General features: G+C 40.8%; 1 protein-coding gene across 3 annotated transcripts in view; it reads left to right on the top strand.

Annotated features, from left to right (window-relative positions):
• Nucleotides 1–26,332, top strand: part of efl1 (elongation factor like GTPase 1) — a 124,054-nt gene that overhangs the window by 31,298 nt on the left and 66,424 nt on the right. For all 3 annotated transcript variants that reach the window (XM_044349710.1, XM_044349630.1, XM_044349794.1), the window contains exons 13-15: nucleotides 5,107–5,264; nucleotides 5,804–5,967; nucleotides 10,695–10,830. In XM_044349710.1, coding sequence (XP_044205645.1) covers nucleotides 5,107–5,264; nucleotides 5,804–5,967; nucleotides 10,695–10,830 — 458 coding nt within the window. The remainder of the gene's footprint in view (nucleotides 1–5,106; nucleotides 5,265–5,803; nucleotides 5,968–10,694; nucleotides 10,831–26,332) is intronic.

The following is a 26,332-nucleotide window of genomic DNA, read 5'->3' as shown; positions in this document are numbered from 1 at the left end:
CAGTTGTATATTTTACACAGTTCATTTATATGTTTATTCTTTCATAATGTCTTTTATTTATTTAATAGTGAACACTTTTGGGTTTCATAGGCATGGAGTAGGTTTTGGCAAGAATTTCTGGTAAGCACCTGGATCTTAATTCCTTGTATTCAACTTAAAGAAGTATGAATTAAGTGTAAGTAACAGGAATTATGGGGATATAGAGGGCAACCTGCAGCAAGGGTCCCCAGTTGAATTTGAACCCAGGGCATTGCAGGATATGTGAGTGCTAGACCAGCAGGACAGTCCAAGGTTAACATATTTCCAGTGCTGTAGGAAGTGTCTCAACTAAACAACTTTCTTAGAGCGTCATAAATATAGCCTTCAACTTCCTGTATCTCACCATGGGTCAGTCACGCAAATGTCAGAAAAAAAGAATAGTATATACAGAATAAGAATATCACATCCGTGACATTTTCACACACCCGAGCCAGAATGGAAAGTATTTGCAATCAAAATCCTTTAGCGGTAAAACGTGATGAAGTGTGTTTTGCAGACATTTTTAATATCAATATATTATTTAATTTTCCAGTGCACTTTTTCCTACTTTTTCACAATGTTAAAAGGTCTGTTTGTGGTTTCTGATGGTCCTGCTCCAGTGTTTGGAAGCCATTACTTCATAACCACAGCAGGCAAGGCCAGAAACCAAGCTCTGGCATTCCCATTATTACCAATGAGCGACTGATGACCTCTCGAGAAAAAAAGCAATGACTTAGCTGTGGTCTGATGGGAAGCATGAAGACTTGTATGTACCACACTGAGGGGTGCTTATTTAGATGTTTGAGCAGTTCTAGGCTCAAATGAATATCACATGAAGTTGATAACCTTCACTTAAACATCTGTCTGCTTTTGGTTTGTTTGTCTTTTTGGTTTGGGAGGAAATCATGTGAAAGAAGTGAGCAGTTTGAAGCTTTAAGTCAGAAGTTTTTTGTTCTGAAGGCCAGGCTGTCATCCAGTGGGGTTTGCTCTTTTGTGGTTTCCTGTTAGAATACTGAATTCAGGCTGCAGTCCCATTTATATCCAATTTATTCAAAAGAGTAGTGCAATCAGTCTCAGTGAGTCGTCAGGGCTGCTGCTGTTGTCAGGGGCAAATTATGGGCTGTTTTAAGTGGTTTGTCATCATGGAGCTGAACTCTGTGTTGGATGCCGTCACTCAGGCCTATTGTGAGCAGCTGTGTTGCTATAGTCACTGTGGTCTGTTTGAAGAGGGTATACACATGCACACATAGGCTGACACACCGACCACACTGCACATGCACACACAGACCACACTGCACACACACGGCACACACAGGTCATGTAACAAAACAAATGTGGAGATAATTGTTTTTACAGCTCGCCCCCCTTCTGAGGAATTTAGAGTTTGCCACTTTTTAAATGTTTACTGAAAGTCCATTTTCAAGAATCAATTTCTCGTCAGATTGGCAAGTAAACTCCTGCCATTGTGCAATACAGCTGTGCTGTTGCAATGCATGTCAAATCTGCCTCGAGCTGAAATTATCAGTTGATTCATTGATTGGCAGAACATAAATCAGCAGCAGTTTTGATAATTGAGTAATTGTTGATGTCATTTTTCAAGCAGAGATGCTGGTTCTCTGAACTTCTTCTCAAATGTGAAGATTTGCTGCTTTTCTTTGTCAAATATGATGGTAAACTGATAATTTTTGGGTTTTAGACTATTGGTCAGATAAAACAAACAATTTGAAGGTGTCACTTTGCGCTCCGGGTCAACACTGAAATATCTCAAAACTATTGGATGGATTGCCATGAAATTTTACACAGACATTCATATTCTCCACAGGAGGAATTGTAATGACTTTGGTGATAGAGTTTTCATCTAGCACCACCATTAGACCTAGATGGTGAGCATGCTAAATATAACCTGCTAAACATCTGTATGTTTGTAGTTGTTAGTATGGCTGTACACTCTTGCGGGGATATTTACCAACAATTTCCTGGCCTGTTCAGGCCCTTAACAGTTCAGATGCCCTTGTTCTGATTTACCACACTGAGGTTTTGTGCAGATAAAATGGAAGAAAAGCAGCACTGCTGAAGCTTGTGTGTTTAGACTCATGCAATATGTACTGTGTTTAGAGGCGCAAAATATGGGAGGAGGGAATGGAAGTTCATACACATATTTGTTGCACCTGATTTATCACTGCAGACTTCTGTGGCAGAGGAAGCAGAAACTGATATTTAACATCTGGAAAAAACGGGTGTAAAATCTGCAGCACTGTTTTATCTGACATTAAGAGAGGGAGAGAGAAACAGTGAGAGACACAGAAACACAAATTACAAGATGCAACTATCCACTCAGCACCACAACACAAGCTGTTGAATTATTTTTTATCCTTTTAAAAGAATAATCTAGACAATGGAGTTTAAACATTTACCAAAAGTCATTCAATCTCTGATTTTTTTGTTGAGCTGACAACATCAGGCAATTTAATATTTCCTCACATGTAGCCCTTCTCTTTCAGGATGAATGCATACTTTCAGTTCCAAGTCTTCTTTTCAACAAATATTCAGAGTTCAGCTGCATAAAACATTTCCCTTTATGCTTCATGACTTCACAGACATACACAACACATGTCAAGACAGCCGACGTCAACTTTACTTAGCAGCACTTCATGCATATCAGAGGGACTGTGGCTGGGCTCATTTACATCTGTAGCCTTAGTAACTATCCTGCTAAACTGAAAAATTTCAGTCACTGAAAATGTATGCCCCCGACAGTAATTTGCAACTGGCTTAATAAATATCCCCCTTAGTCCGGTTCACATGTGATTGGTTCTCTAATTGAATGTAACACTCAACCATCTATGTAATTTTGAATTCTACTTGATTTTCTTACATGTATGTGGTACAGATAAGAGCAATATATGTCAAATCTGTAATTGAATTGAGGAAGAATCCAGATATGAATGTGTTTTTTGCCTCGTCCAGTGACTTAAATATGTCACAGATCAAGCTGCTTCATCACATGGGGGCAAAAATTCTGTAAATCCAGTGTAACCATAAAACAGTCCTGCTCATTGATTTGAAACATTGCCCACAATGATCTAATACAACCAAAGATATTAAAGAGATTGTCTCATGGTATATATCATCATATCATCCAACCTTAAATCAATATTGCAGTTTATACAATGAATGGCTGCGGGTTTCTGAAGCAGGCATCCAGTTTAAATGTTTCCTCTATTTATGCTCTGCCTGCAATAGGATGGCATTAACTTGTGATAAACCTACTGTAGTTATTATTGGCTAATCTATACTTATAAGTGGAATGTCACTTTTTCAGTGTCACTCTGCTTGACATTCATATGAACTTAGCACAAAAAGTAAGGAAATTTGTATTTGGTAGATTATTTCTTTGTTGTAACAATGCTTCTTGGCAATAAATCTTATACCGTTGGAAAGCCTGTTTATTTCCCTTTTAAATGGTGCCACATTTGTAAGGAACATGCATTTGTGGGATGAGCAGCAGAGCTGAGTATGTGGGTTGTGCCACATACTCATGAAAAATTTGCCAAATCTTCTTTGCCAATGCCAAACAGCTTATTTTGCTGTTGCTATTGACTCTTGTTTGGAGCTTCTGGCAGCACCTGTGAAATCGGCGTGCGACATTTGACTGATCTGGATAGGTCCCGTGCGATAGGGCAACTTCAAGCTGGTGTTCCGCAAAACCAAGTTGCTGCATTATTTGGAGTGAGCCCTAGTACCATCTCCAAAGTGAAGGCCAAGTTCCATATAATGGGGGATGTCAGAGACAGGCCGCGAAGTGGGCGTCCCACTTCCTCACCCTGTCAACACTTAGGTACCATAGGCTGTCTTCTACAGATTTGCAGTCAACGTTTGCAGGACGATATGGCCGACGGCTCTCTGCCCAGACAATCTGGAACAGACTGCACACAGCCAATCTCTGGTCTCATAGGGCTGCCAGGAGGCCTGCCATGACTGCCCTTCACCGTCAGGCCCGTTTGCGCTGGTGTCAGCAACACGTGCACTGGAACCTGAACATGTGGAGGAACGTTATGTTCAGCGATGAGTCCAGATTCTGCCAACGGCAGTTGGATCGTAGGGTCAAGAGGATGCGGAGAATGCTATGCTGATTGCTGCACCGATAGAGTAACATCTTTTGGTGGAGGCAGTGTGATGTTGTGGGGTGGCATCTCCCTCACTAGAAAAACGAGTCTTGTCATCATTAGAGGCAATCTCAATGCAGAAAGATATCGAGATGAGATTCTGCAACCAGTGGCAATCCCATATCTCCACAATCTGGGACTGAACTCTATCCTCTAAGATGACAACGCTCGCCCCCAAAGAGCGGGGTTTATCAGAGACTACCTCCAGAATTTGAGAGTGGAGAGGATGGAATGGCCTGCCAGCAGTCCTGACCTCAACCCCATTGGACACTTGTGGGATCAGCTTGGACGTGCTGTTCGTGCCAGAGTAACCAACACAACCACGTTGGCTGACTTGCGACAAATGCTGGTTGACGAATGGGATGCCATCCCACAGCAGTGTGTGACCAGGCTGGTGACCAGCATGAGGAGGAGGTGCCAGGCTGTTGTGGCTGTGTATGGTTCTTCCAAACGCTACTGGGGCTCCTGTTTCTTAAATGAATTAATTGTTAAATTGCCAATATGTCTTGTTTCTTCAAGCTTCAATCATCCAATCCACCAAACACCAAACAAGACTCAATGGCAGAATAAGCTGTTTGGCATTGGCAGAGAAGATTTGGCAAATTTTTCATGGGCGCAACCCACATACTCAGCTCTGCTGCTCATCCCACAAATGCATGTTCCTTACAAATGTGGCACCATTTAAAAGGGAAATAAACAGGCTTTCCAAGAAGCATTGTTACAACAAAGAAATTATCTACCAAACACAAATTTCCTTACTTTTTGTGCTAAGATTAATTGCATACAACCACAGACTTTCCTACATGTTTTGTTCTCTTTCTATTTCACACTGCTTCTTGACCTCAGGTCAGAGGGGATACTGACCTGTGTGCTTACATGTGTGTGTGTGTGTGTGTGTGTGTGTGTGTGTGCGTGTGTTTAGGCCATTGACACAGGAGGAGATCGCCCAGCGCAGGGCCCTGGCTAGACAGAGACATGCTGACAGGATGGCAGCTGGTCAGCCAGCAGAGACAGCAGACAAAGACCCCGACCACTCAGGGAGTACACCACAGGAAGGCCAGCCTGCAGGACCCAGCACAGGTAAACTGGACACTTCACTTATCTCTATCTCTCACTTCTCATTTCAACAACAGTTCGATCAAAGGTGACAGTTAATGGTGAACATTAAATTTGACATTGTTTTTTAGCTTGAACAGTTGGATATGTTCAGGATACTGGTTTAATTATATGCTTTACAGAATGAACGACCAGAAAAATACAACATGATAGGTAATGATGTTGCAATTCAAATTCCAGATGATAGAATACAGTATAAGTATAACATTGACATTGGCCTAGCTCAGTGACGCCCCCATCCCTTTTTTTCTTGTAATTAGCCCATTCTTTCCTCTTCATTGTGATTGGTTGGCTCAGGTTATGAGACCTCCACTGCTCCACTTAAAAAGAAGTCAGACACACAGTAGCTTTTCAAGATCACCATATCCTAACTGCTTTGCAGCCCCAAAAAATCAAGCAAGATCCAGCATCCTGTGTCAGAGTGCCTTCTGTGTAAAGTATGATGGTTCACTGTGATTGACTCTCAGAGGAACGCTTGTGTATGTTTTTTTTCTCTCTGACAGCTAAGATAGAGAGTCTGACAGTGAAAGAGTCAAAGCCAGGGGAGGAAGAGGAGCAGAAGGAGACCTTCATAGCATTTGCCAGGGTCTACAGCGGGGTGGTCAAGAAAGGACAGAGAGTGTTCGTATTGGGACCAAAGTATGACCCCACCCAGGGCGTGAACATGGTAAACACACAGTTATCAGTAAACCTCTACAGTACCTGTTCTATTCTCCTTCTCTGTCTCCATTATGCACAGATATGTGTTTAAAATCATCAATATGTGTTAAACATCAGTTAAAGCTTTTGGACAGTAAAATATGAAGTTTGATATACCAGTGTTTACCCTACACCAACAAACCCTTAACATTTCTGTATTTTTTCCCCTAAAGAGAGAGTTTGGCATTTATGGAAGGTTTTATTGGAATTTAATAGTTGTAACCAGTGTTGTAGTTGAGTCACTAAATCTCAAGTCCGAGCCAAGTTTCGAGTCCCCAGTGTCAGAGTCCAAGTCCCAGTCATCAAAGAAGAGCCAGTCCAAGTCAAATCCCCATTACCCGAGTCCAAGTCATCAAGGCTGAGTCTCAGTCGAGTTCCAAGATGGGCTCCAATGCTCCACTCTGGCACAGTCAATGAGCTGACATACAAATAAAAAAGGTCCACATTAAACAAAAATGACAAAGCTGTCACCATTTTATACTAATAGTATTGATGAACTGATGACAGTTTTTCTTAGCCAATTCTGATTTCCAGTTTTTTAAAAGTCTTACCTTCAGATTTTCTTTCCCACAATTTTTCAAGTGTTTCATAAAACAACAGACAGATGTTCATATGAACATTGAAACAGGTTTTCCTTGCTGTAATCATTCCTCCTGTTCACACTGACCATTAGAAGATCCCCTTCAAATGCACTTTCAATGCAAGTGATGAGGGACAAAATCCACAGTCCTTGTTTTGAGCAAAAATGTATTTCAAAGTTCATCTGAAGGCAGCGGTGCAGTTCTTACAACACATGCCACATAACCGCAACATCCCTCATTCATCTCTGGGGACCTTTGTTGCATGTCACTCCCCTCTCTCTCTCCCCCTTGTTTCCTGTCTGCTTTTCTACTATCAGCTGTCGAATAAAGGCAAAAATGCCCAAAAAACTGTCTTAAAAAAAAAGGTTATCCAAAGATTAAATGAGGCTTCAGCTGTCAGAGTTAGTCAAATAAAGCTGATGTCTTCCAGTTTGTCTTTTTAGTAAAAATTTCCTTCTTTTTCTCTCGACAGACAGTTTTTTTCCCATTCAGCTGCAGTGGAAGGATCATAACAAAGGGGATTTTGGGAAGAGGGAATCTGGCACTAAAAGGACTGACTTTGAAAGATATTGACTCGATTTGACTCATTTGGACGGCTGAAGCCTCTTATTAACTTCAGATAAACTTTTAAACACACTTTTGCACGGAAGGAGGACTGTGTATTTTTTCCCCATCACTTACATCGTAAGTGCATTATGAAGGGATCTCTTAATGTCCAGTATGAACAGGAGGAATGATTACAGCAAGCCTGTCTCATTTTCATATCGGCACCTGACTGTTTTTGCTCCAAAGCATTATTTGAATTATATTTGAACATTATTTTGAAATAATTTCTGTTACAGTGAACACAGTAGAATGGGATTAGGATTAATTTATGGAATAATAAAGTAACAGCACATATAATTTGCCAACTCAAAAAGTGGATTTTGTGTAGAATAAGAAATCGAAATATCATTACATGTTCAAAAACAGTGTTTCTGTAGTGTTACAGCATTGTGAATCAGCAGGCATAAAAAACAAAAATCCAACATGTTCTGCTTGATTGGTCTGCCTTGAGTAAGTACCCTGCTGCTTGCACATTAAGGCCTGTTAATTGTCAAAGATATTTTAGGCACACTATTTGAGCGGTACAAACAGCTTTTTATGGTTAATTTCCACTTTTCTGTGGTGAGCTAATAAAAGAAAATGCAACCAGGCTAGTTTTCTTTCAAAAAGCCTTCACATCACAGATCTTCAGTCACATGTTGGGCAATATATATCCCCTCCAATAACTGATTTCAAGGTCAATGATAATGCCCCCCTCATGTGTGTTAATGGAGTGGACAAACTATTAGGAACACTTTTCAATTTAATGCACTCCAGTTCACCACCAACCCCCACTACTACTACCTCAATAATAAACATAAAGTTGAATTATCACCTTTCTGACAGTGTCAACAAAAACTGAAAATGTATAAATTTAGTAAATGTAAAATTTATGGCAGAGTTGCTGTATTGGATTGCATTAGATTGTACAGGTGTAATGAAGTGGCTAGTGAGTGTACATATACATTATAGACATGCATACACACATAAATACAAGTACACATTTAGCGCTAAGTCACTGTTGTCATTGTCATTTGTCACCAGAGCTATCAGAAGAAACAGCAAGAAAGAAAGAAGAATTGGGGGGAGGGGTCACCATATCAAATCCACAGATAGACATAGTCCCATTTTATTTAAAAAGCCAATAGCTGATGGAATGAAAAACCTCATGTTAGTGTCACCTCTAGGGTGGTAAAAAGGGGAGCAAATTAAACTCACTGTGTAAAGGCTGCTGGGAGTCCAATAAGATGACCAGAGCTTTCTGTGTGGCTCTGACTTGGTAAAGGTGGCGAAGACACACAGTCACAATTTTTCCTTGCAAATTTTTGTTTTTCACACTGAGATTACCAAACTAACAGATCATAGCGAATGTTAAAACTGACTCAATACACGCAGTATAGAACACTTTCAGCAGAGACAACATTAAAACCTCTGAACTTCCTTAGAAAAACAATCTTTAGTTTGCCTTTTTACAAATAAAATCAGTGTTGGCATCAAAGGTAAGTTTATCATCCAGGATGGTTCCCAAGTATTTGTACTGCTGGACTACAGTCACAGGCTGCAAGGAAGGGAGCAAGAGAAGTAGAAATAGGTCTCCTGTGAAAGTCAATGAACATCTCTTTGTTGTTCACACCAACTAACAAATTCTCCTACCACTGGTCCATGACACTGTTCCTCAAAGTGCAAAAGGTTGACTATTACAGTATCATCTGAAAACTTAAGTACATACCAGTCTTAATAATAAGTCTGACAGTCATTTGTACACACAACAAATAAAAGCAGGGAAAGAACACAGCCCTGAGGAGACCAGGTGGAAGATAAGAGTATACTAGACAGAGAACCATTCACTCAAACTCTCTGTTCTCTGTTAGTCAAAAAATCCAACAAAAATTTAACAGCAGCCTATGTGCAAGGAAGTGAGGCTGGTTTCAATTTAAAGCTGAAGAGAAATCAATGAAGAGCAGTCTTGCATGTTTTTTGTTCCCTTCCAGAAGCCTCAAAACAAGATTTAACAGAGTTGCAGTAGCATCCTCAACTCCTCTCCTTGCCTTTTAAGCAAACTGGAGGGGGTCTAGTCTGTCCTGTGTCATGTCTGAAATTTTGTTTTTAGTTCAAAAGTTTTCATTACAAGAGAAATAAGAGCTAGGGGGCAATAATCACTTAATGTCTTTGGTAATGTGACTTCTGTGGCCTCTGGAACCACAGCAGATTCCTTCCAAAGTCTAGGCAACCTCTGCTGTTCCAAAGAGGACTGAAAGATATATGTAAAAAATACACTTAGTTGTCTAGCACAGCTTCTCAGGAGTTTACCCCCAATGCGGTCAGAACCAAGACTTTTGCTCTCCATGATAAGGTTGAAAGATTTATACACTGTGGCTTTGTCAATCTGTATCTTACAGCCCTCTACCCTGTCATTGGAACTCAGGGATTTCATGATTACACAGACATAGACATATCAACGCCCTTAACATTTCTCTTTTTATTCTGCATTCCAACCATAGATTTAATGCCTTTCCAGGCTGCAAATGAGTTACCACTTCTCAAATCACCCTCCACTTTATCTTTATACTTAAGTTTAGCCAGTTTTATCTCCCTCTTAACACACTTCTGGACCTCTTTTTTGAGTACTGTCCCCCTGATTATAGATTAGTTTCTGATCCAATAGTTGTTTGGGGGATTTACTAATCCAAAGCTTATTATTGGAAAAGATTATACATGTTTTGTGAGGAATGACCATATTTTCACAGAATTTAATATAACATTATACTGTGTCAGTAAGTTTATCCAGATCTGCATAGGATTCTTTAAAAATGTCCCAATACATTCAAAACAGTGATCTAGTTCCTGAATAGAGTCCTCAGACTACACCATGACATCTTTGCACTCTGTTTTTTCCCTCTTCAGAGTCAGCTGGTAGACCGGAACTAAATGAACAGAATTGAAGTCAGAGGTGACTTGTGGAGCTTTGCAATAAGATTTGTTGGCCCCCCTGGATGGTCCTATAATAAAGGTTTATATTTAAGTATACAGCCTTATAATGATATAACAATGATTGCTGTTAAAGCATAACAGCAACTTTTACAAAATAAGCTATACTCAAAATCTGTGTAATAGGTTTTTCTGGAGCTTTCAACCGCATTTCATATGAAAATATGAAACTCCACTCACATGATAACATGTGATTGTATATCGGGGGAGATAGTAACCTCTCTTTGTTTAAATATGGCCTCTGTTGTCAGATGTGAATGTCCTCCTTGATCTTTCTCCGGCTGCAGTTGAAAGCTCCTGGAAAGGATTGTAAGGAGACCTTAAATTAAGATTATTTGTTTCTTATCTCAACCCCTGTAGTGACATTAAAGAAATCATGAAATCTACTGTATCAATTTGTGCTTGCATTTGACATCCTGACCATGGCAAATAGAATGTTAGCTGTCCTTACATTAGGACCCCCCCCAAAAAAAACTATGATTTCAAATGCTTTGTTAGCATTTTTGTTCCTCATACTTGTTCCTTCTCTTATGTCTGCCAGCTGCCGGAGGGTTGCAGTGCTTCAGACTGTGCCTCTGAGGTGCCTCATCTGTCCTGTTGTTCCATGGAGAGCATCTACCTGCTGATGGGCAGAGAGCTAGAGGAGCTGGAGGAGGTGCCTTCTGGTAATGTACTAGGTACAGTAAACATTTCTCTTACTTTGTATTAGCTATTGCATTGCTTTGGCATCACTTTGCTTTAATGGACCCCGTTTGGGTTATGTTGTTAGGGATTTTGTGGGATTGAGACGTCAGTCAAAGCAGATTTGATTTTTTGATTCCATTCCTTATGACTTCAGTCAAGTGTGGCAGATGAGTCTGTTGTTTTTGCTGTGACTGACCTTATCTGGTGTGCATCATGTGGTGGACAGACATTAAGGAGTTATGTTGGATTTATGTTGGAAACACAAATTCTAAAGCTGTTTATAGACAACGTGAGCTGACTGGAAGTTGGAGCACTTGTCCAGCCCGTATGGGTGTGAAAATGTCCTTATTTGATAATAAATACAAAAGATGAACAAGTGTGTTAGAAATGATCTGGTGGTCCACATGAACGGGCAGAATACTGAGTTATAACCAGTGAGATGTATGTGATGTTGCTTGTTGTTATTCTGTGGCAGCCTGCCTCTAGTCAATCCCCCAATGGAGGTGCAATACTAAATCACAGAACTACTCCTTTAAAAAACATTAAAAACGTTATCAGATTTTTGAAGTCTCATCATTTATCGATACTGATATCGACCTCAAAAATCCAGTATTGGTTTTGAGTTTTGGTTGTGGAAGGAATTCATGATATTATGACCTACTTGTCTGTTATTGCTGTATATCCCACACTAATGTCAGCACTGATTCCTATTGCTACCAGCACTGATTCATAGCCGGCATGTGTTTCTCTTCTGCTTGCCTCACTTTGAAAACTTGTGACCTAAATTTTGACTCACACACAGACACTTCCTAGATTCCCATGTCATCACTTCTGTTCTCCAAGTCTAAGCTAGAAATCAACATGAGACATCGGCCCTATCTTCTACACCTTCTTCCCTGATATGTCTTTGTTTGAGCTGAATAAATATGTGTTCAAGCTAAATGATTACAAATGTAATGTTCTCAGTCTTGCTCTGACAATTGCACATGCAATCTTAATATGGCTGAGTGGTCCCAGTTGACTGCTCCGTCTACTCTGGAAAATGCTTTTCTTTTTTCTCAGAAACATATCGACAAATGACCCCTTTCACTAATCTACACATTTAGACACACATTACAGCTAATTAAGCACTATTTATACTCCCCACAGGCTCCAGCCTTCGTAGTTAGCTACTGTGTAAAGATGAATTTTCTGTGATGTGCATGTATTCGTTATGAGTCTTTTCTCAGCCATGTAGTGAAAATGTAGCTCAGGCACTGTTTAAAACAGTTAAGCATGCTGAGTTCAGATTCAACAATGAACACAGTAGGAATTCTTTATACTGAGTGTAGAGTTGCACTCAGAATGAATTGTATGCCTGTATAATATGTGCATAATGTGTGTATGCATCAGCCTGTGCTTTGTGATTGTTAGTTGGTGCAGTATTGACGTGACCTCCCATTAGCGTTCCTGTGCACTTTGAGCAGAGTGCTGCAGACGCTGAATGAAAATTAGACCTATGTGAAATCTCCCAGTGAGACTGGCATGAATTATGAAGGAGACATGCATTAGGATATTTACATACAGTCATTAGCTGCCATGGACGTGAGGCAGAATGCACACTAGGAACAAGTTAACAGTAAGGCAGTCCGCCCTTAAGTGAGCATCACAGATCCCTCTGCTCCTTATTTAGTTTGGACTGTCAGCTCACAAATGGACTGTATGGCTGTAAATGGACTTTACTGAGTCTACTGTCGGCAGTTCTGTGGTTGGTTGCACAGAGATGGACTTAATCTAATGTTGTCAGATTTCTTGACTCTGTTAATGATTTGAGTATATTAATGAATATGGTTGGAGATTGGAAGGGTCAGTCATAGATTGGAATGTTTTGGCAGTGCACCACTTAGCTATAGTATGCTCATGGATGTATGCTAGCCGGCTTAGCCAAGTTACCCTGGTTACCCATGCTCATTTAGTGTTGATGCTGCCATTATTATTATCTCCATATTTAAACGATGATGCGTTTCCTCGTCCCCCTCCCCTCTCTGTGACGGTTGCCTTTGAGTGAAGCCGTTTGGAACAACAATAAATACTTTTCATTTCCAATGAGGTTGGACAGCATATCTCAAGAACAGGGTCCCCCCCCCCCCTCCCATGCCGGGCCTAAGCATCAGAGATTTTTTTTTTAAATGTATTTTCAAGACTGTTTTTTTTAAAACTACACTTAAGTTACAGTGAGGTAGCTCAGTTGGAAACATAGATATAATGGTTGGAAGGCGACTTACTGTAGCTTGCAAGTTAAGGACAGAAGGTTTTGTTAACAGTTGTGTTATAGAGCAGTCTTGATAATTGAGGCAATGGCTAATGGTAAACTAGTGGAGTGAGTGAGTGAGTGGGCGAGCAAGAGTGAGGGAGCGGCAGTGTGGCTGCTCTCAGTGTGGACAGAGGTGCTGATGGGAGCAGAGCTGGGTGAGCAGTATGAACTATGAACGTAGCTGTACACGTATATTATGAGCCACATTTTGTGATTAAATTAAATTATGCAGTCCTCTGAGCAAAGACGAGTTCCTGAATTTTGTGTAGATACATTAAAAATGTGTGTTGAATAAATGACTTATTTTAAACGACACATTATGTAGTCATATTTTTGAATCTCCAGTCAGCTTTCATCATTGACTTAATGTAGGAACCTATGGAGTCTGTTATAGCTTTTCTTAAATTTTCAATTCTGCAATTTTATCAGTGATTCTGTTATCACAGGAACTGTAGGGCCCTACCTTAATGCTGCCATCAGTCTGTCTCCCATCAAAAGATGCTTACCACTGGGCCTAACAGCTTTTCTGGGGGAAACCCTAGTAAGGACCAGTTCTGAGTGTCAGCATAAAACAACTGTCAGCAGGTGTCTTGACTTCCTTTTCCACTGTAGCACAACTAAACTGTTTCAGTTTTGGCCAAGGACCCATTGCTGGATGTTTTTATTTTTCAAAATAAGGGACAGAATTATTATTTTCTTCCTTGAACCATGAATTTCGTGTACCGTTACACCCCTACATTATAGCCTTTGTACAGATGGGTGACAAATTAAAGGAAAAACCGGTACAGGTCTGAATGCTTGACCCCTACTGTGAGGGGATCTGGTGGCTCTGTTATGCTTTGGGTGGTATTTTGCTGGCATGGTTTGGGTCCACTTGTCCCTTTAGAGGGAAGCGTCACTGCAAATCAATACAAAGTTGTTGTGAGTGATCGTCTTTATCCTATGATGAAACATCTCTATCCTGATGGGAGTGGTCTCTTCCAGGATGACAATGGCCCAAATTCATAAGGCTTGAGTGGTCACTGAATGGTTTGATGAGTATGAAAATGATGTGATCATATGGTATGGCCTTCACAGTCACCAGATCTCAACCCAGTTGAACACCTATGGGAGATTTTGGACCAACATGTTAGACAGCGCTCTCCACCACCATCATCAAAACACCAAATTAGGGAATATCTTTTGGAAGAATGATGTTCATCCCTCCAGAAGAGTTCAGAGACTTGTAGAAGCAATGCCAAGTTGCATTGAAGCTGTTCTGGTGGCCCATCACCTTACTAAGACACTTTATATTGGTTTTTCCTTTAATTTGTCACCCATCTGTAGATCAGAATATCATAATTGTAGCATGAATTTCAGACCCCTCTCCTATGGCTTTTTGTAATTTGATGACCCTCTCCATCTACATCTGTTCTGATTCTGTGCTAAAGTCAGTGAACACAACCAATCAACGAACAGGGGTATACAGCACAGACTGATACTGTGTAAAAACACCCGAGGGAAGAGTTTCTCTTTATTTTCTGTTACTGTTGGTAATGATGAAATAAGACATAGTCAGCTTGTTTCTCCAGGGATCTCAGAGCATTCCACTAAAAAGCTTGATGACTCAGCAGAAAGTTGAACCAGTGGCAGGCAGTGTGGAAACAATTTCTGCCCAAACGCAGATCCACGAAAACACACCCCGTCTTTCTCTGTGTGTCTGGGCCATGTGGGAGCCATCATTCCTGTCCTGTTAGTGGACTGTGGGCAGGGAGGAAGTTGCCAGCGGAGCACCAGTGTGTAAACCCCACCAGGCTTGGCCTTGATTAGACCCCCATTATTATCTGACGGCTGGAGCAAGTAATTGGAGAGGGAAAGAACTGCACTCACACACAACTTTCTCACACAAATACACACACACAACACTGCATTTGATGTGGGAAACATCATTTTCTAGTTAACCACATGACGACACACTGCACAGACTGCATGACAAAGCGCTAAGTTTGCCTTTGTGTGTGTGTCTGCAAGTTAGTGTGTTATGAGAATGCATGTAGGAGTGAGACCCCCTCCATTATGGCTGTTTTAAAATGAATAACAGAAACCATGCACACATAATCACACACACACACACATACACATACACAGGGAGGCAGGGAGACAGGGAGACAGACAAAGGAAAGGCAGCTGTTGTACTGTATGTACTGTATTGTGCTGCCTTCCCTCCTCTGTTTCCTGCTAGCCATTGGAAACAGCAGCTTCAGGAAATGAAGGCCTCCCATCATGCTTCAGCTCTGACAGCTCAGCTTTGAATCCAGCCTGCAGCGTCAGTCATTCACTCAGATGAGTGCCAGGATTCACTGAACACCAGCAAGTCGGTTGGTTAGGATGAGCTATCTGCTTTTTGTCAGGGTAATAAACAATTTTCATTGGTCATTTATCAGCAAGAAAGAATCAATTGAAATGAATTGAAATTGTGTTACATGCATATTCATATGAATAGGTAGCTCAAAACTTGTCTGTAGCTTCCAGAATCTTTTATGAAACACATAACAGTCCAACAGAGGATCTTTGGGTTAGCGACATGCATTGCTATGTGCCACTGTGTCACTCTTTATTCTACCACCAGATGGCACCAATGATTTTTCAAGTACCACTCGTAGTGGCCTTAAAGCTGCACTAGTCAACTTTTTTATGGATCAATGAATCAGATAACTTTATATAATGTTTAACAAGTCACTCATAAACACAAACCCACAGAGAATTATGTCCTGGCATAGCAGTTGTCTTTAGCTTTCTAACTTCTTTTAGCTAATTGTTTTGGTTTTCCGACCTGCGACTCTGCTCTCATCAACTCTGTTACCAGCAGCAGCAGGGAGTTGTTATCAGTAAAAAATCTCTGATAAACCCACTGTACACTACCTGCCCAGCACCAAACAGCAGACAGAAAGTTGGAAGTTGGACAGAGCAGTTGTACTTCCAACTAGGTAGTTGGATGTACAACTTACCTAGTTGGAAGTAGGTTGGAGGTAGGCAACAGTTTAATGACAAAAGTGTCGTCAAACTATTGCCTGGATACGGTGATAATATGTCAGATGTCCTCAGCTTGTTCTGCTGCCCCCAAGTGGCCCAAAATCAATTCATGCAGCTTTAAAACAACAAATGGTCACAAAAGATACAACAAATTCTTCATGCTATTAATAGATTGCCAGTAAGTAAGGAATTTTAAATACTATACAGTGGCTTTATTTACAAAGTGCAATCAATATATTTTGAATACAGTAAGATCTTTATTTAAAAAATTATAACCTTCTCAGTATAAACCCTCACAAAAGAAAAAATACAAGTATTGTGTGGCAAGATTTTACTCAGAAGCTTTGTCTCAAATCTTTTGGAATTAAATCTCACTCAGTCTGTCTTTGGGAATAGACTTTCAGTGACCTTTTTAAGAGGCTTTCCTGTTTTGGGAGATCAAATGAACATATGCGAGGTCTTTAAGGATATAAAAACTTAATACATGATCAGAAAATGTAGGTGGTCTCCATGAACAGATCTTGTTGACCTTCAGGAACTAGTCAAAGTCCAGTTAAAACCCATACACATGCAGAAGTAATACCAAAGCATATCATCTAATCATATAAGTTGTTCAGCTACAGGATTTGTTTGTCACTGCTCTTATTGTCCAATGCTGATACCAGTTATTAACACAATGACCCTGCTCACTCACAGCTCCAAGGACCTCTCTTTTTCTTGCTGTGTCTCTCTCTCATCTGCTCACATTAACAGCTCTGCAGGAGACTAACTAGAAGACTTTGTCTCTAATAGCTTAACCACATTTGATCATAGTCTTCATGCTGAGATGCCTCCAGCTCACATTTTCATGTTGATCTCTTATAAACGATCACAGCATGATGCCGTCTTATTCGTCTTGTCTTTTAGATGATTATTGGTAGGTTACCAGTTTGTCAGGGTTCTAACCAGCACATGATGATGTAGTAGAATTACTTTAGACGTTCTTCAGACTCCAGGTTCATTGGCCTTTTTTGTTTAGTCATTTTTAATTTCAAGATCTTTTAAGATTTTTAAGATCTCATATTGATACATTCTAATGATTCATGTCAATCATTAACAGTTTAATTGAAATTTCCTTTCTCAATTCATGTGCCTATTACACTATGCAGTCAATAGTTTGTGGACGCCCCTGTCCATGCACCTTTGTATACTTTTGGTCTGGGCATGTTTTACCTGGTTTGGTCAAGTCCCCTTAGTGCCATTGATGAGACATCATAAAAGGATAAGGCTGGCGGTATTCTTTATTTTTCTTATTGTCAACAAATCCCATAAAAGAACCAAAACTAACAATGTGATAGTCTGTGTCAACGTGTTAAGCCTTTAAAAATAGGTCAAGAATAAATACTAAAATGTAAAATGTTCAGAAATGTCATAAAACAGCTGGTCACTAGTCTTTAGTCACTCAAACAGGAGGAAATAGTGCATTTGTTGTGGACTGCTTTAGCTGTGGAGTTGTGTTAGTGCGCTAGCAAGTAATTTCAGCAGCACAAGTGTGTGTGGGATTGAGTCAAAATTAAATACAATGTCCAAGTTCATTGTAACGAAGAAACAGCCAGGCCAACTTCTCTGAACGATGACACCCATGCTTGTTCAATCATATACACCCTAGAGAAGCAAGTTCCAGCCAGTGTGGTGTGGAAGAACTTGACTGGCCTGCAGAGCCCTGACCTCAACTCCATCCAACACCTTTGGGATGAACTCGAACAGACCTTATCACCCAACATCAGTGTTGGACCAGCCAGGTTCAGAAATCTGGTGGAAAGCCTAAAAGCAGAAGGGTGCAAGCTGTTAAAACAGCCGATTAATGCTCATGGTTTGGGAATCACATCATCAGCAATCATATATGTGTGTAATATTCAGGTGTAAAATACATTTATATTAAACTGCACTACAGAGGGCAGTAGTAAGCAGTGAGAACCACCTCTATAAGTGAAGTGCTTCAGAGCAGATGTCTGTTAGAGTGATCTTTTCCCTCCAGAATGATCACAAGATCTCTCCACCAGGTCTGTATCTTTGCTGATAAGCAATCTGCAGTACATTCCCAGATCTCTGAACAGAGCTTGGTGTAATATTCCCCCATAAAAGGCAGAATGGCATGCACTGGAGTTGACACACTAGCCATGAAAACTCTGAGTACCTTAACAAAAGTCCTTTGTTTATTTCTCCTCAATGTTTTTGATTAGTAGCATACACCCAGCCAGCATTGGGATTTATCTGTGATTGCAGCTGAGGGAGAGTACACAGCCAGCTCGATGGTGTTTGATGGTGAGCTTAGTAAGGCAAACAGTTTGTCACAGGGGTTAAAGACGTGGGCAACATCAAACTCTCATCATCAGGGCCTAACGTGAAGCAGCTGTCTGAAGAGACGCAGCCACTGCCAGAGTCATCCAAGTCAGTCCTCAGGGAGGGAAAAAAGGAAAAAGAACTGAAAAAAAGGAGTCTGAGTGAAATGAATGATGCTGATTCAACACTGGGCGACTTTATGAAAACATTTGTTTTGCATTAGGCTTCTCTCTCTGCGTGCCAGCGGTGACTAGCGACCCAGATCTTTAGCAGAACACACCGACTGAATGATTTTACTGATGTCAACCACACCAGTGTGATGGTAGAGGCCAGCTGGGTTCATCTCAGTGCAGTGCAGATCAGATCATGACTAATGACACTGTCTGTTGAAGTGCTTCACTTCTGACGGTAGAACATTTCTGTAAAGTGTAGTTTTGCTTTTTAATCTTCTGCCTGGGAATTGTGGTGTTTCAAGATACATTTGGTGTTTATTTTTGAGAATTTTAAACCTGGTTGCTTAAAAATGCTAGTTCTGTTCTTCTTAACATAACAATCCAACAGTTTGGATATGTCCTGCCATCTCATTTATGGTCAGATGATTGATATCAATTTCATCTCTGTGTTGTCACATTAGTTTACTTTCCCAGTCACGTAGAAATCAGTGGTCTCCTAATTTTTTTGACAGACCCATAATCAAAGGAGAAAATCAGTATGACTTTCATCTTTCAGCATCTGGAGTAGTGATACTGTAGATTCAGGATGTGTTTAGCCTAGCTTAGTGTAAAAACTTGAAGTGGGGGGGAAACAGCTAGCTTAAGTCAAAAAATCAAAACCAAACCTATGTTGTATCTCACACAATAGATACGATAGCTAATTAGAAAGTCTGAAAGTTTCTTAACCTTGGAAAAAAAGCAAATCTCAACACTTGCTTGTTCCAGAGCTTTCCTAGAGTTTTCTCAGTTGTCATGTAACTAAAGATATTCCAACTTTTCATTATTCTGAGCATTTATAAGACCTCTCATTCATGTTGGCTTAAAGGTTTTTTAAGTCATGAATTTATTCAAGAATGGACTGCCAAGTGGTCAAAATCTCTGGAGTAAGTAAGTAAGTGGACTTTTAGTTGAGATGTTTTGTCAACAACTAATGAGACATTACGGTTTAAAATATAATCCTTTTCATTGTTGGTGGCGAAGTCCACAATTCCTGCACTTGATTCAAGTTGCCTTCACACTCATGAGTGATTCAGTTACTGCTAACTCAACATTTCTTACTGCTGCTTTACAATAAAATCATTCAACTGGCAAAACATTAGGCAGCTTTTATTGTGAAGCATCCACAGAAAACACAATATATTTGTCAAAGAGGTTAGCACTGGAACAGTAATGGACTAGTTAGGAGCAGCCACAGTGAGCTGCACACCTCCACCTCCTCAGCAAGCTAACCAACTCTGGTTACTGAACCCATGCTATTGTGTGGAAAACGACTCTCACTATGTGCAGCATGACTGATTTCTTTAAAAACCCAGCCTCGGAGCCAGTAAATGAAGATGATCAGAATTAAGTTAAGAAGCAGCATAGGAGCAATTAACGGCAAATGATGACATTTCTAAAAGCTGATGGCAAGACCACCAATGGATTCAACACCTGTTTGGTTAAAAATTCACAATTTCGAGTGTCATGTCATGTGCTAAAATGATTGTAAAATGCATCTTACAAACCTTGTTAAACTTAAGAGGTGTTTCTCCAAAGTATTATAATTGAATACACTTTTATAAATGATGGTGGATTATTGAGTGACTCATACACACTTCTAGGAGGCTAAGAGCATCTTAAGTAGCTCCAGACCTGCAGGAGGAACCAAAAACTACATATTTTTAGTTCAATTGTTAATTTTTATGTCTAAACTTTTATAATGAACACTGATGTTCTTTGTTAAGTGATGTTTGAAACTAAACTAACACACACAAATTAATTCTACAATTGATCTGCCGGTTTGTGTTGTCATTGTCGTCCTCTCCCTCTTCTCTCCTAATATATTCATCTCTTCTGGCTGAAACTCTCCTGATGGTACATGTTCTGTATCTTCGTTTTTCTTGCTATTTATGGTGTTTATGTTGTTTGCCTCATAAGAAAACACTCCTAACTCCTAAGATCAATGGTAATCGTGAAACAAGGCCAAGATCTGCTTGTCTTCCATCTGGCTTAAAAACCTGCCACATGTACAGCTTCCCTGACTTAGCCTCTTGCATCCTACATTACTGTCTGTGCAACAGTGTGCTGTATAAATGGACATCAGGGGAAAATACTTGAGATGGACGTGAAGGTGGACATGATAAAAAGTGGACATCACAAAGTTGCAGTCATAAAACTATTTTCTATTTAGCACCTGATGGCCTTGGATTTACGAGGAAGCTCAGCTAAAGGAGGGAAGAATCCCAGCGCCTCAGACTTTTGAAAGGCACGTTGCATCTGTTTCGCAAATTATTTGATTTTAATGCTGCTGTTGATTAATATATGTGTCAAAAACCTGTAATGAATTGACTTTGAAGTTAAAAGAGATTTAAATGAGCCACCAGTGCTACAAGCCTGCATGTGTGTGTCAGTGAGTTCTCTGATGCTCCTGACTCATCCGTCTCCTCCTCACTCGTCCTTGACACAGTTTCCAGTCCCAGCTGAGCCCTGCTGGGATCCCACAGCCATGAAGCATTCTCCACCTCATCAGTCCTCGGCTCTCCCCTCGGAAATTTATTGACCACCTCCTCCCTCACCTCCCCTCCTCTCCTCTCCTTTTTTCTCCTCCACGGCTCTTTTCTTCACTCTCTCCCTCTGTCTAGGTCTCCCTTACCCTGTCTCTTCCATCTTGCCTGATCTAGATTTTTGTTCCCTGCCCTTTCTTCTGAAATGTAGTGTCAGGTCTTTGAAGCTCACATTAACAAGTCTGTTTGTTTGTTTGAGCAAAGACGTAGCCGAGGAAAAAAGAGGTGGCTAGAGGGAAGGACGAGAAGTGGAATTCCCCTTCATTTAAAACCTTTTCAGTCACTCCACATCATTTTTTTCAGACATATATACATATAGACAGTTACAGAATTACATACTAAATTTGCTAGCCGGTGGTCTGCTTGTTTGTTGCTCTGCTTGCTTTTAACTTTTAACAACTTTTGAATAACTCCTTGCATCTTGTCCCCTGAAGCTTTCCATCTGTGCATCAATACGACTACTAAACCAGATCATTGCAGTTGGCTCCTAATCGGAGCCCTTGTGTGCCGTTGGTACCCACTTGCTAGCAGCTAACATTAGCTCCTTCCTAACAGCAACTTCCTACGAAACCATTGCCTATTACATGTAGTCTGTGTACTGGCAGATATATTTCTCTCCATAGCATGCCTCCACTTACCCCAGTGGAATCTGAGCTGTCCAGTCTGAGATCCAAACTCCATTCTATCAAGAGCCTCTTGGACAGTGTCCTCCAGTGACAATCCCTGCTCCTCTCCCTGTTGGAGATGCTGCAGCTGGATTTTCCCTACAGCTCTGAGAGCGACACTCAAAAAGCGACACTCCTGACCCATCAGCTGATCCTTTCTCTTGGGTGTCCCTTGTGAAGAAGGAGAGAAGGATTTCTCTTCCTCTCTTCTCACCAGATGGGGATGACAACCCTGCCCCACTGTCAAACTACTTTGCTCCGCTTGAAAAGCTTACTGAGCTAGCAGGTGCACGTACACCGACTGCTCCGGAGCAGCCTGTCCCGGTCAGCTCCAACACTACGAGAAAGCGTCAAAGTTCCCCTACAACCCCAGTATCCCACAGGGAAACGTTGCCTGTACTTTTCCCTCCCTACTGTCTTCAACTTTGAATGCACTCCTGCTAGCCTCCAGCCATCGACCCACCTGCGCAACGGAGCACTGGACACCGCTGTGGTTAGTAGTGGCATCATCTCCAGCGGCACTATCCCTCTGTCTTCATGCCCAATTGAAACTCTTTCAATTAACTCTGTTGTCCCTGACGCTGCCCTAACTAATGTGGTTAATGCCAATTGGCTACCTCTTTCATCCAAACTCTCAATGGAGAGAGGGACAGGCTACCTGAAATCCTTATTATCTGTGATTCCATCATAAGATCTGTTGAACTCCCAGGCGCTATCACCTACTGTCTTCTTGGTAGCAAAGTTATCGAACTGTTACCAATGCTCACAGACCTTCATCCCTCAGCTCACACTCAAATTGTTCATGTGGGCACCAATGACATCATGGATAAACAGTCAGTCAAACTCAGATGGCCTGCACCCCGACATAAAGGGTATTAAACAACTTGCTCAAAACTTCATCCAGTATATTACTTGTAAGTCTGAGTGATACTTACCTCATCATGACCCTGCTCTAAAAGCTCTCCTTGGGTCCTGCTCAACACTCCTCCACCAAAACTACACCTATTAGGGTCACTGTAAGCCACCTATGGACCCAACTGCTCTGCTAATCCTACAATAAGAGCTAACTTAATTTCCATTTGACCCACTCCAACAACAAAGTCAGAAATATTTTCGACTCATCAATTGCAGCCTTCTATTGTATCTACTGCTGAATCCGTCTCCAGCAGTTCAGCTGTGTTTAGTCTACTTAATGTGAGGTCCCTTGAAAACAAGTATTTTTTTTATGCCAAGATTTTATTATGACTAACAATATTGGTTTCTTTTTCATCACTGAGTCCTGGTTAAGCCCTGGATACTCTGTTCCACTAACTGAGGCATGTCCCCCTAACTACTCTTGTTTTAATCAACCCAGGCTGTCTGGCCGTGGAGATGGGGTAGCTATCATTTTTTAATAACAACATAAAATGTTCCCCTGTATCTCAATATTTTTTCTTCTTTTGAGTCTCTGGGTTTTCTTTTAAATGCCCAGCATACTGTCTTTTAATCTATAGGCCGCCTAAGGCTAACACTGGTTTTATTCAATAATTTTCTGAACTTCTTTTGTTTATTATGGCCGAATATGATAGTGTTCTCATCCTTTGTGATTTTAACATACATGTTTGCTACCCCTCCATGTCCTGCTTTACTGCTGATTTTTTTAACCAATGTGAGTCTTTTAATCTTGAACAAATCCAACTCATAATAAAATACATAGTCTTGACCTTGTGCTGTCTTACAGTGTTTTTCCAAATGATATTGAACGGCTAGATTTTAATGTCTCTGATTACAAGGCTGTGATTTTCCATACCCTGCTCCTGCTTCCTGCTCATAAGCCATCTACCTGTATCAGCTCTCAGTTTTAATTCCAAGTCAGCTAGCAGTTTTCACAAAAGGTTCTTAGCTGCTTCTGTCATTAATACCCTTAATCAGAAGGGTCTCGGTCATTGATTTACTAGATAATTTTAATAGAACTTGTGAGACTATCCTATCAAGATGAAACGAGTAAAACATAACACCCTCTCCTGGCTTAATGACCATACAAGGGATTTAAAGAGGCAATGTAGAAGAGCTGAGCAAAAATGGAAGAAAGACAAACTCAAGGTATCTCTTAAAAGCTTGATGTTAGCCTATTAGCATGCAGTTCAGGAAGATTGACTGTTCACTTGAAAAAGAATCTTATAGGGGGGACAACGAGACTTTTTTCATCCCACTTTCAGGTGTTATGGTAATAAAGTGGTAACGTCTAAGCCAGGTATAATGGTCATAGCGATAATGTCTAAGCCCACTCTAACATGTTGGACCTTTTAAATCCAATCATAAGCAGAACACAGGGGACCATGAATATAATGACTGCCAGTTCAGACTACTTTAAATAACTTGACCACCAAATACACCATTGGGTCCTATTTTTCGTGATAGTGCAACGACCAGCGCAAGCAGCACACAGACAGTTTGGTATTTTCCTGACCTTGAGATTTGCTTTGCCCATCTGTGTGGTACTGTGGTACCCGGCGCTGCATGCACGGTGAACTGCCAGGAGGAGACAGGCAAATAGGCAGTGCAAAGTGAGTTGTTGGTGTGGAAAATGAGTCTTCACAGAGCTACATCTGTTTCTGGAGCAAAGTCATTCCGCTGCCACTTTGGTGATTTTAAAGACCAAAAAGCTAAATACTTGCTGCAGATGTGCTGCAATAAAAAAAAATGAATGCTTGAAATATAAATAAGTTATTTCAATTAGACACTCTTCAACCAAAGTCGGCACCGCAAATAACATTTAATGTGGTGAAAGCATCTGTGTTGATCTGTAAATAAATGTGGTTGATTCTTACAGTATCTGTTGTCCACAGCTGCTTTATGCTGTATGAAAAGCTTCTCCAGTTCATTAAATCCCTGCAGCATCTGAAGGCAACAGAACTGATATGTTGATAAATCTATAGCCTCCGAGATGCCACGCCAGAGCCCAGTGCCATTACACACGACCATTCACTATGTTTACCTTCATTAAATCAGCCGAAAACAACACCAGGCATCTGCAGAACAACCACACGCACCTCTACACACATCTGACTGGTCAGTTATACCTTGATATTCTGCTTTTTTTATGAAGGAGACGTCGGTTTAGCAGGGCTCATCATACCCTCTTTTCCAACTTTCTTTTCAGAAAAAATAGCGTCTCATGTTTTATTCTTTAAATACATTGCAGTGCAAATGCTGTTGTGTAACATTAATTACTGAACTATGTGAACATTTACAAGATGACATATATTAGAGTTATGGCTGAAATAGCATTGGTCCATCATGACTATTACGTCATCCAAAGCTGGATGTCCCCCCACTTTAAAATTCTGTTGCCGTTGTGTCACAGTCAAACTATTAACGCTAAATGAGTGCTTCCATATTAAGAAGTCACAGCAGCTCAACTCTCCACAGGGCTGAGATTTTATGCCACTGGAAAATTTTAGTCTTGTTACACTCTTATCTGAATTGTCTCAGTAATATGTAATTACAACTGTTGAATTCTTCCAGATGGCAAAAGTTTTCTGCTGCAGTGAACGGAGCTGAGTGGGTTGATGCGGTTTCTACGTCAGCCATGTTTATTCGTTTGAAAAAAAAAAAAGTCTTAATTTAAACAGAATTTATGCTGAACTAGTCCAGTTTACAATAGTCAAGAACTAGTTAATTTTGTGTAACAGATGAGTTTAGACATCTATCTGAAGTCTGTTAGTTAGATCTAAGTCGAAGTATATCTTTGTGAAACTGGCCCCATAATAATCGTGGTATTACTAGTATGTGTAGTGAGTGAATCTGATTGTACTAGACAAAGTGTTCCTTTGTTAACCTTCTGCTGATCAGTCAGGAAAACTCAGAAGCAGGCTGTAGGTGGGTCAGCTGTGAGCAGTGTAAAGTTAGAAAGTCACTGGCCTAAATAGACATCCAGCAGAGAGAGGTGTGTGTGTGTGTGTGTGTGTGTGAGTGAGGAGAAAGAGAAGGAGAAATGGAGGAGGGGGGTTAGCTTCCTCTGGCAGCTGTCTGCAGGCAGGTGGCTGCAGAGCACGGCCCTCTTGCTAACCTACATTTCCTGCTTACCTCCATTCTTTCACCTCTGGACAGCAGTGACCTGGTCTCAGGCACTGATCCAGGACCTGGCTGACCTCATCTCACAGCATCATAAATATGTCAGAGCGATCAGCCATAATAAGCATCTACACGGCTCCCTCTCACTCTGTCTTTTCTATTGTTCAGTACGAGTACTCCTGGCTGCATGCCCTCATTCTTTGTCTTAACCATGCGGTGCAGGCATGCTGGCAGCGCTACACACAGCCAATAGATGGCGTGAGTGAGGAGTGAAAGTGGATGTCCACTTCACTCGAATTGCTCGAACACCCCAGACAAAAAGATAGGAAGAACAAAGGCTCTAACAGACCCAGATTAAGTTACAGTGAGGAAGGACCAGTGATTTACAAATG

This window comes from Thunnus albacares, chromosome 1 (assembly GCF_914725855.1).
Source record: "Thunnus albacares chromosome 1, fThuAlb1.1, whole genome shotgun sequence".
Taxonomy (NCBI): Eukaryota; Metazoa; Chordata; class Actinopteri; order Scombriformes; family Scombridae; genus Thunnus; species Thunnus albacares.
This window is presented reverse-complemented; position numbering and strand designations above follow the sequence as displayed.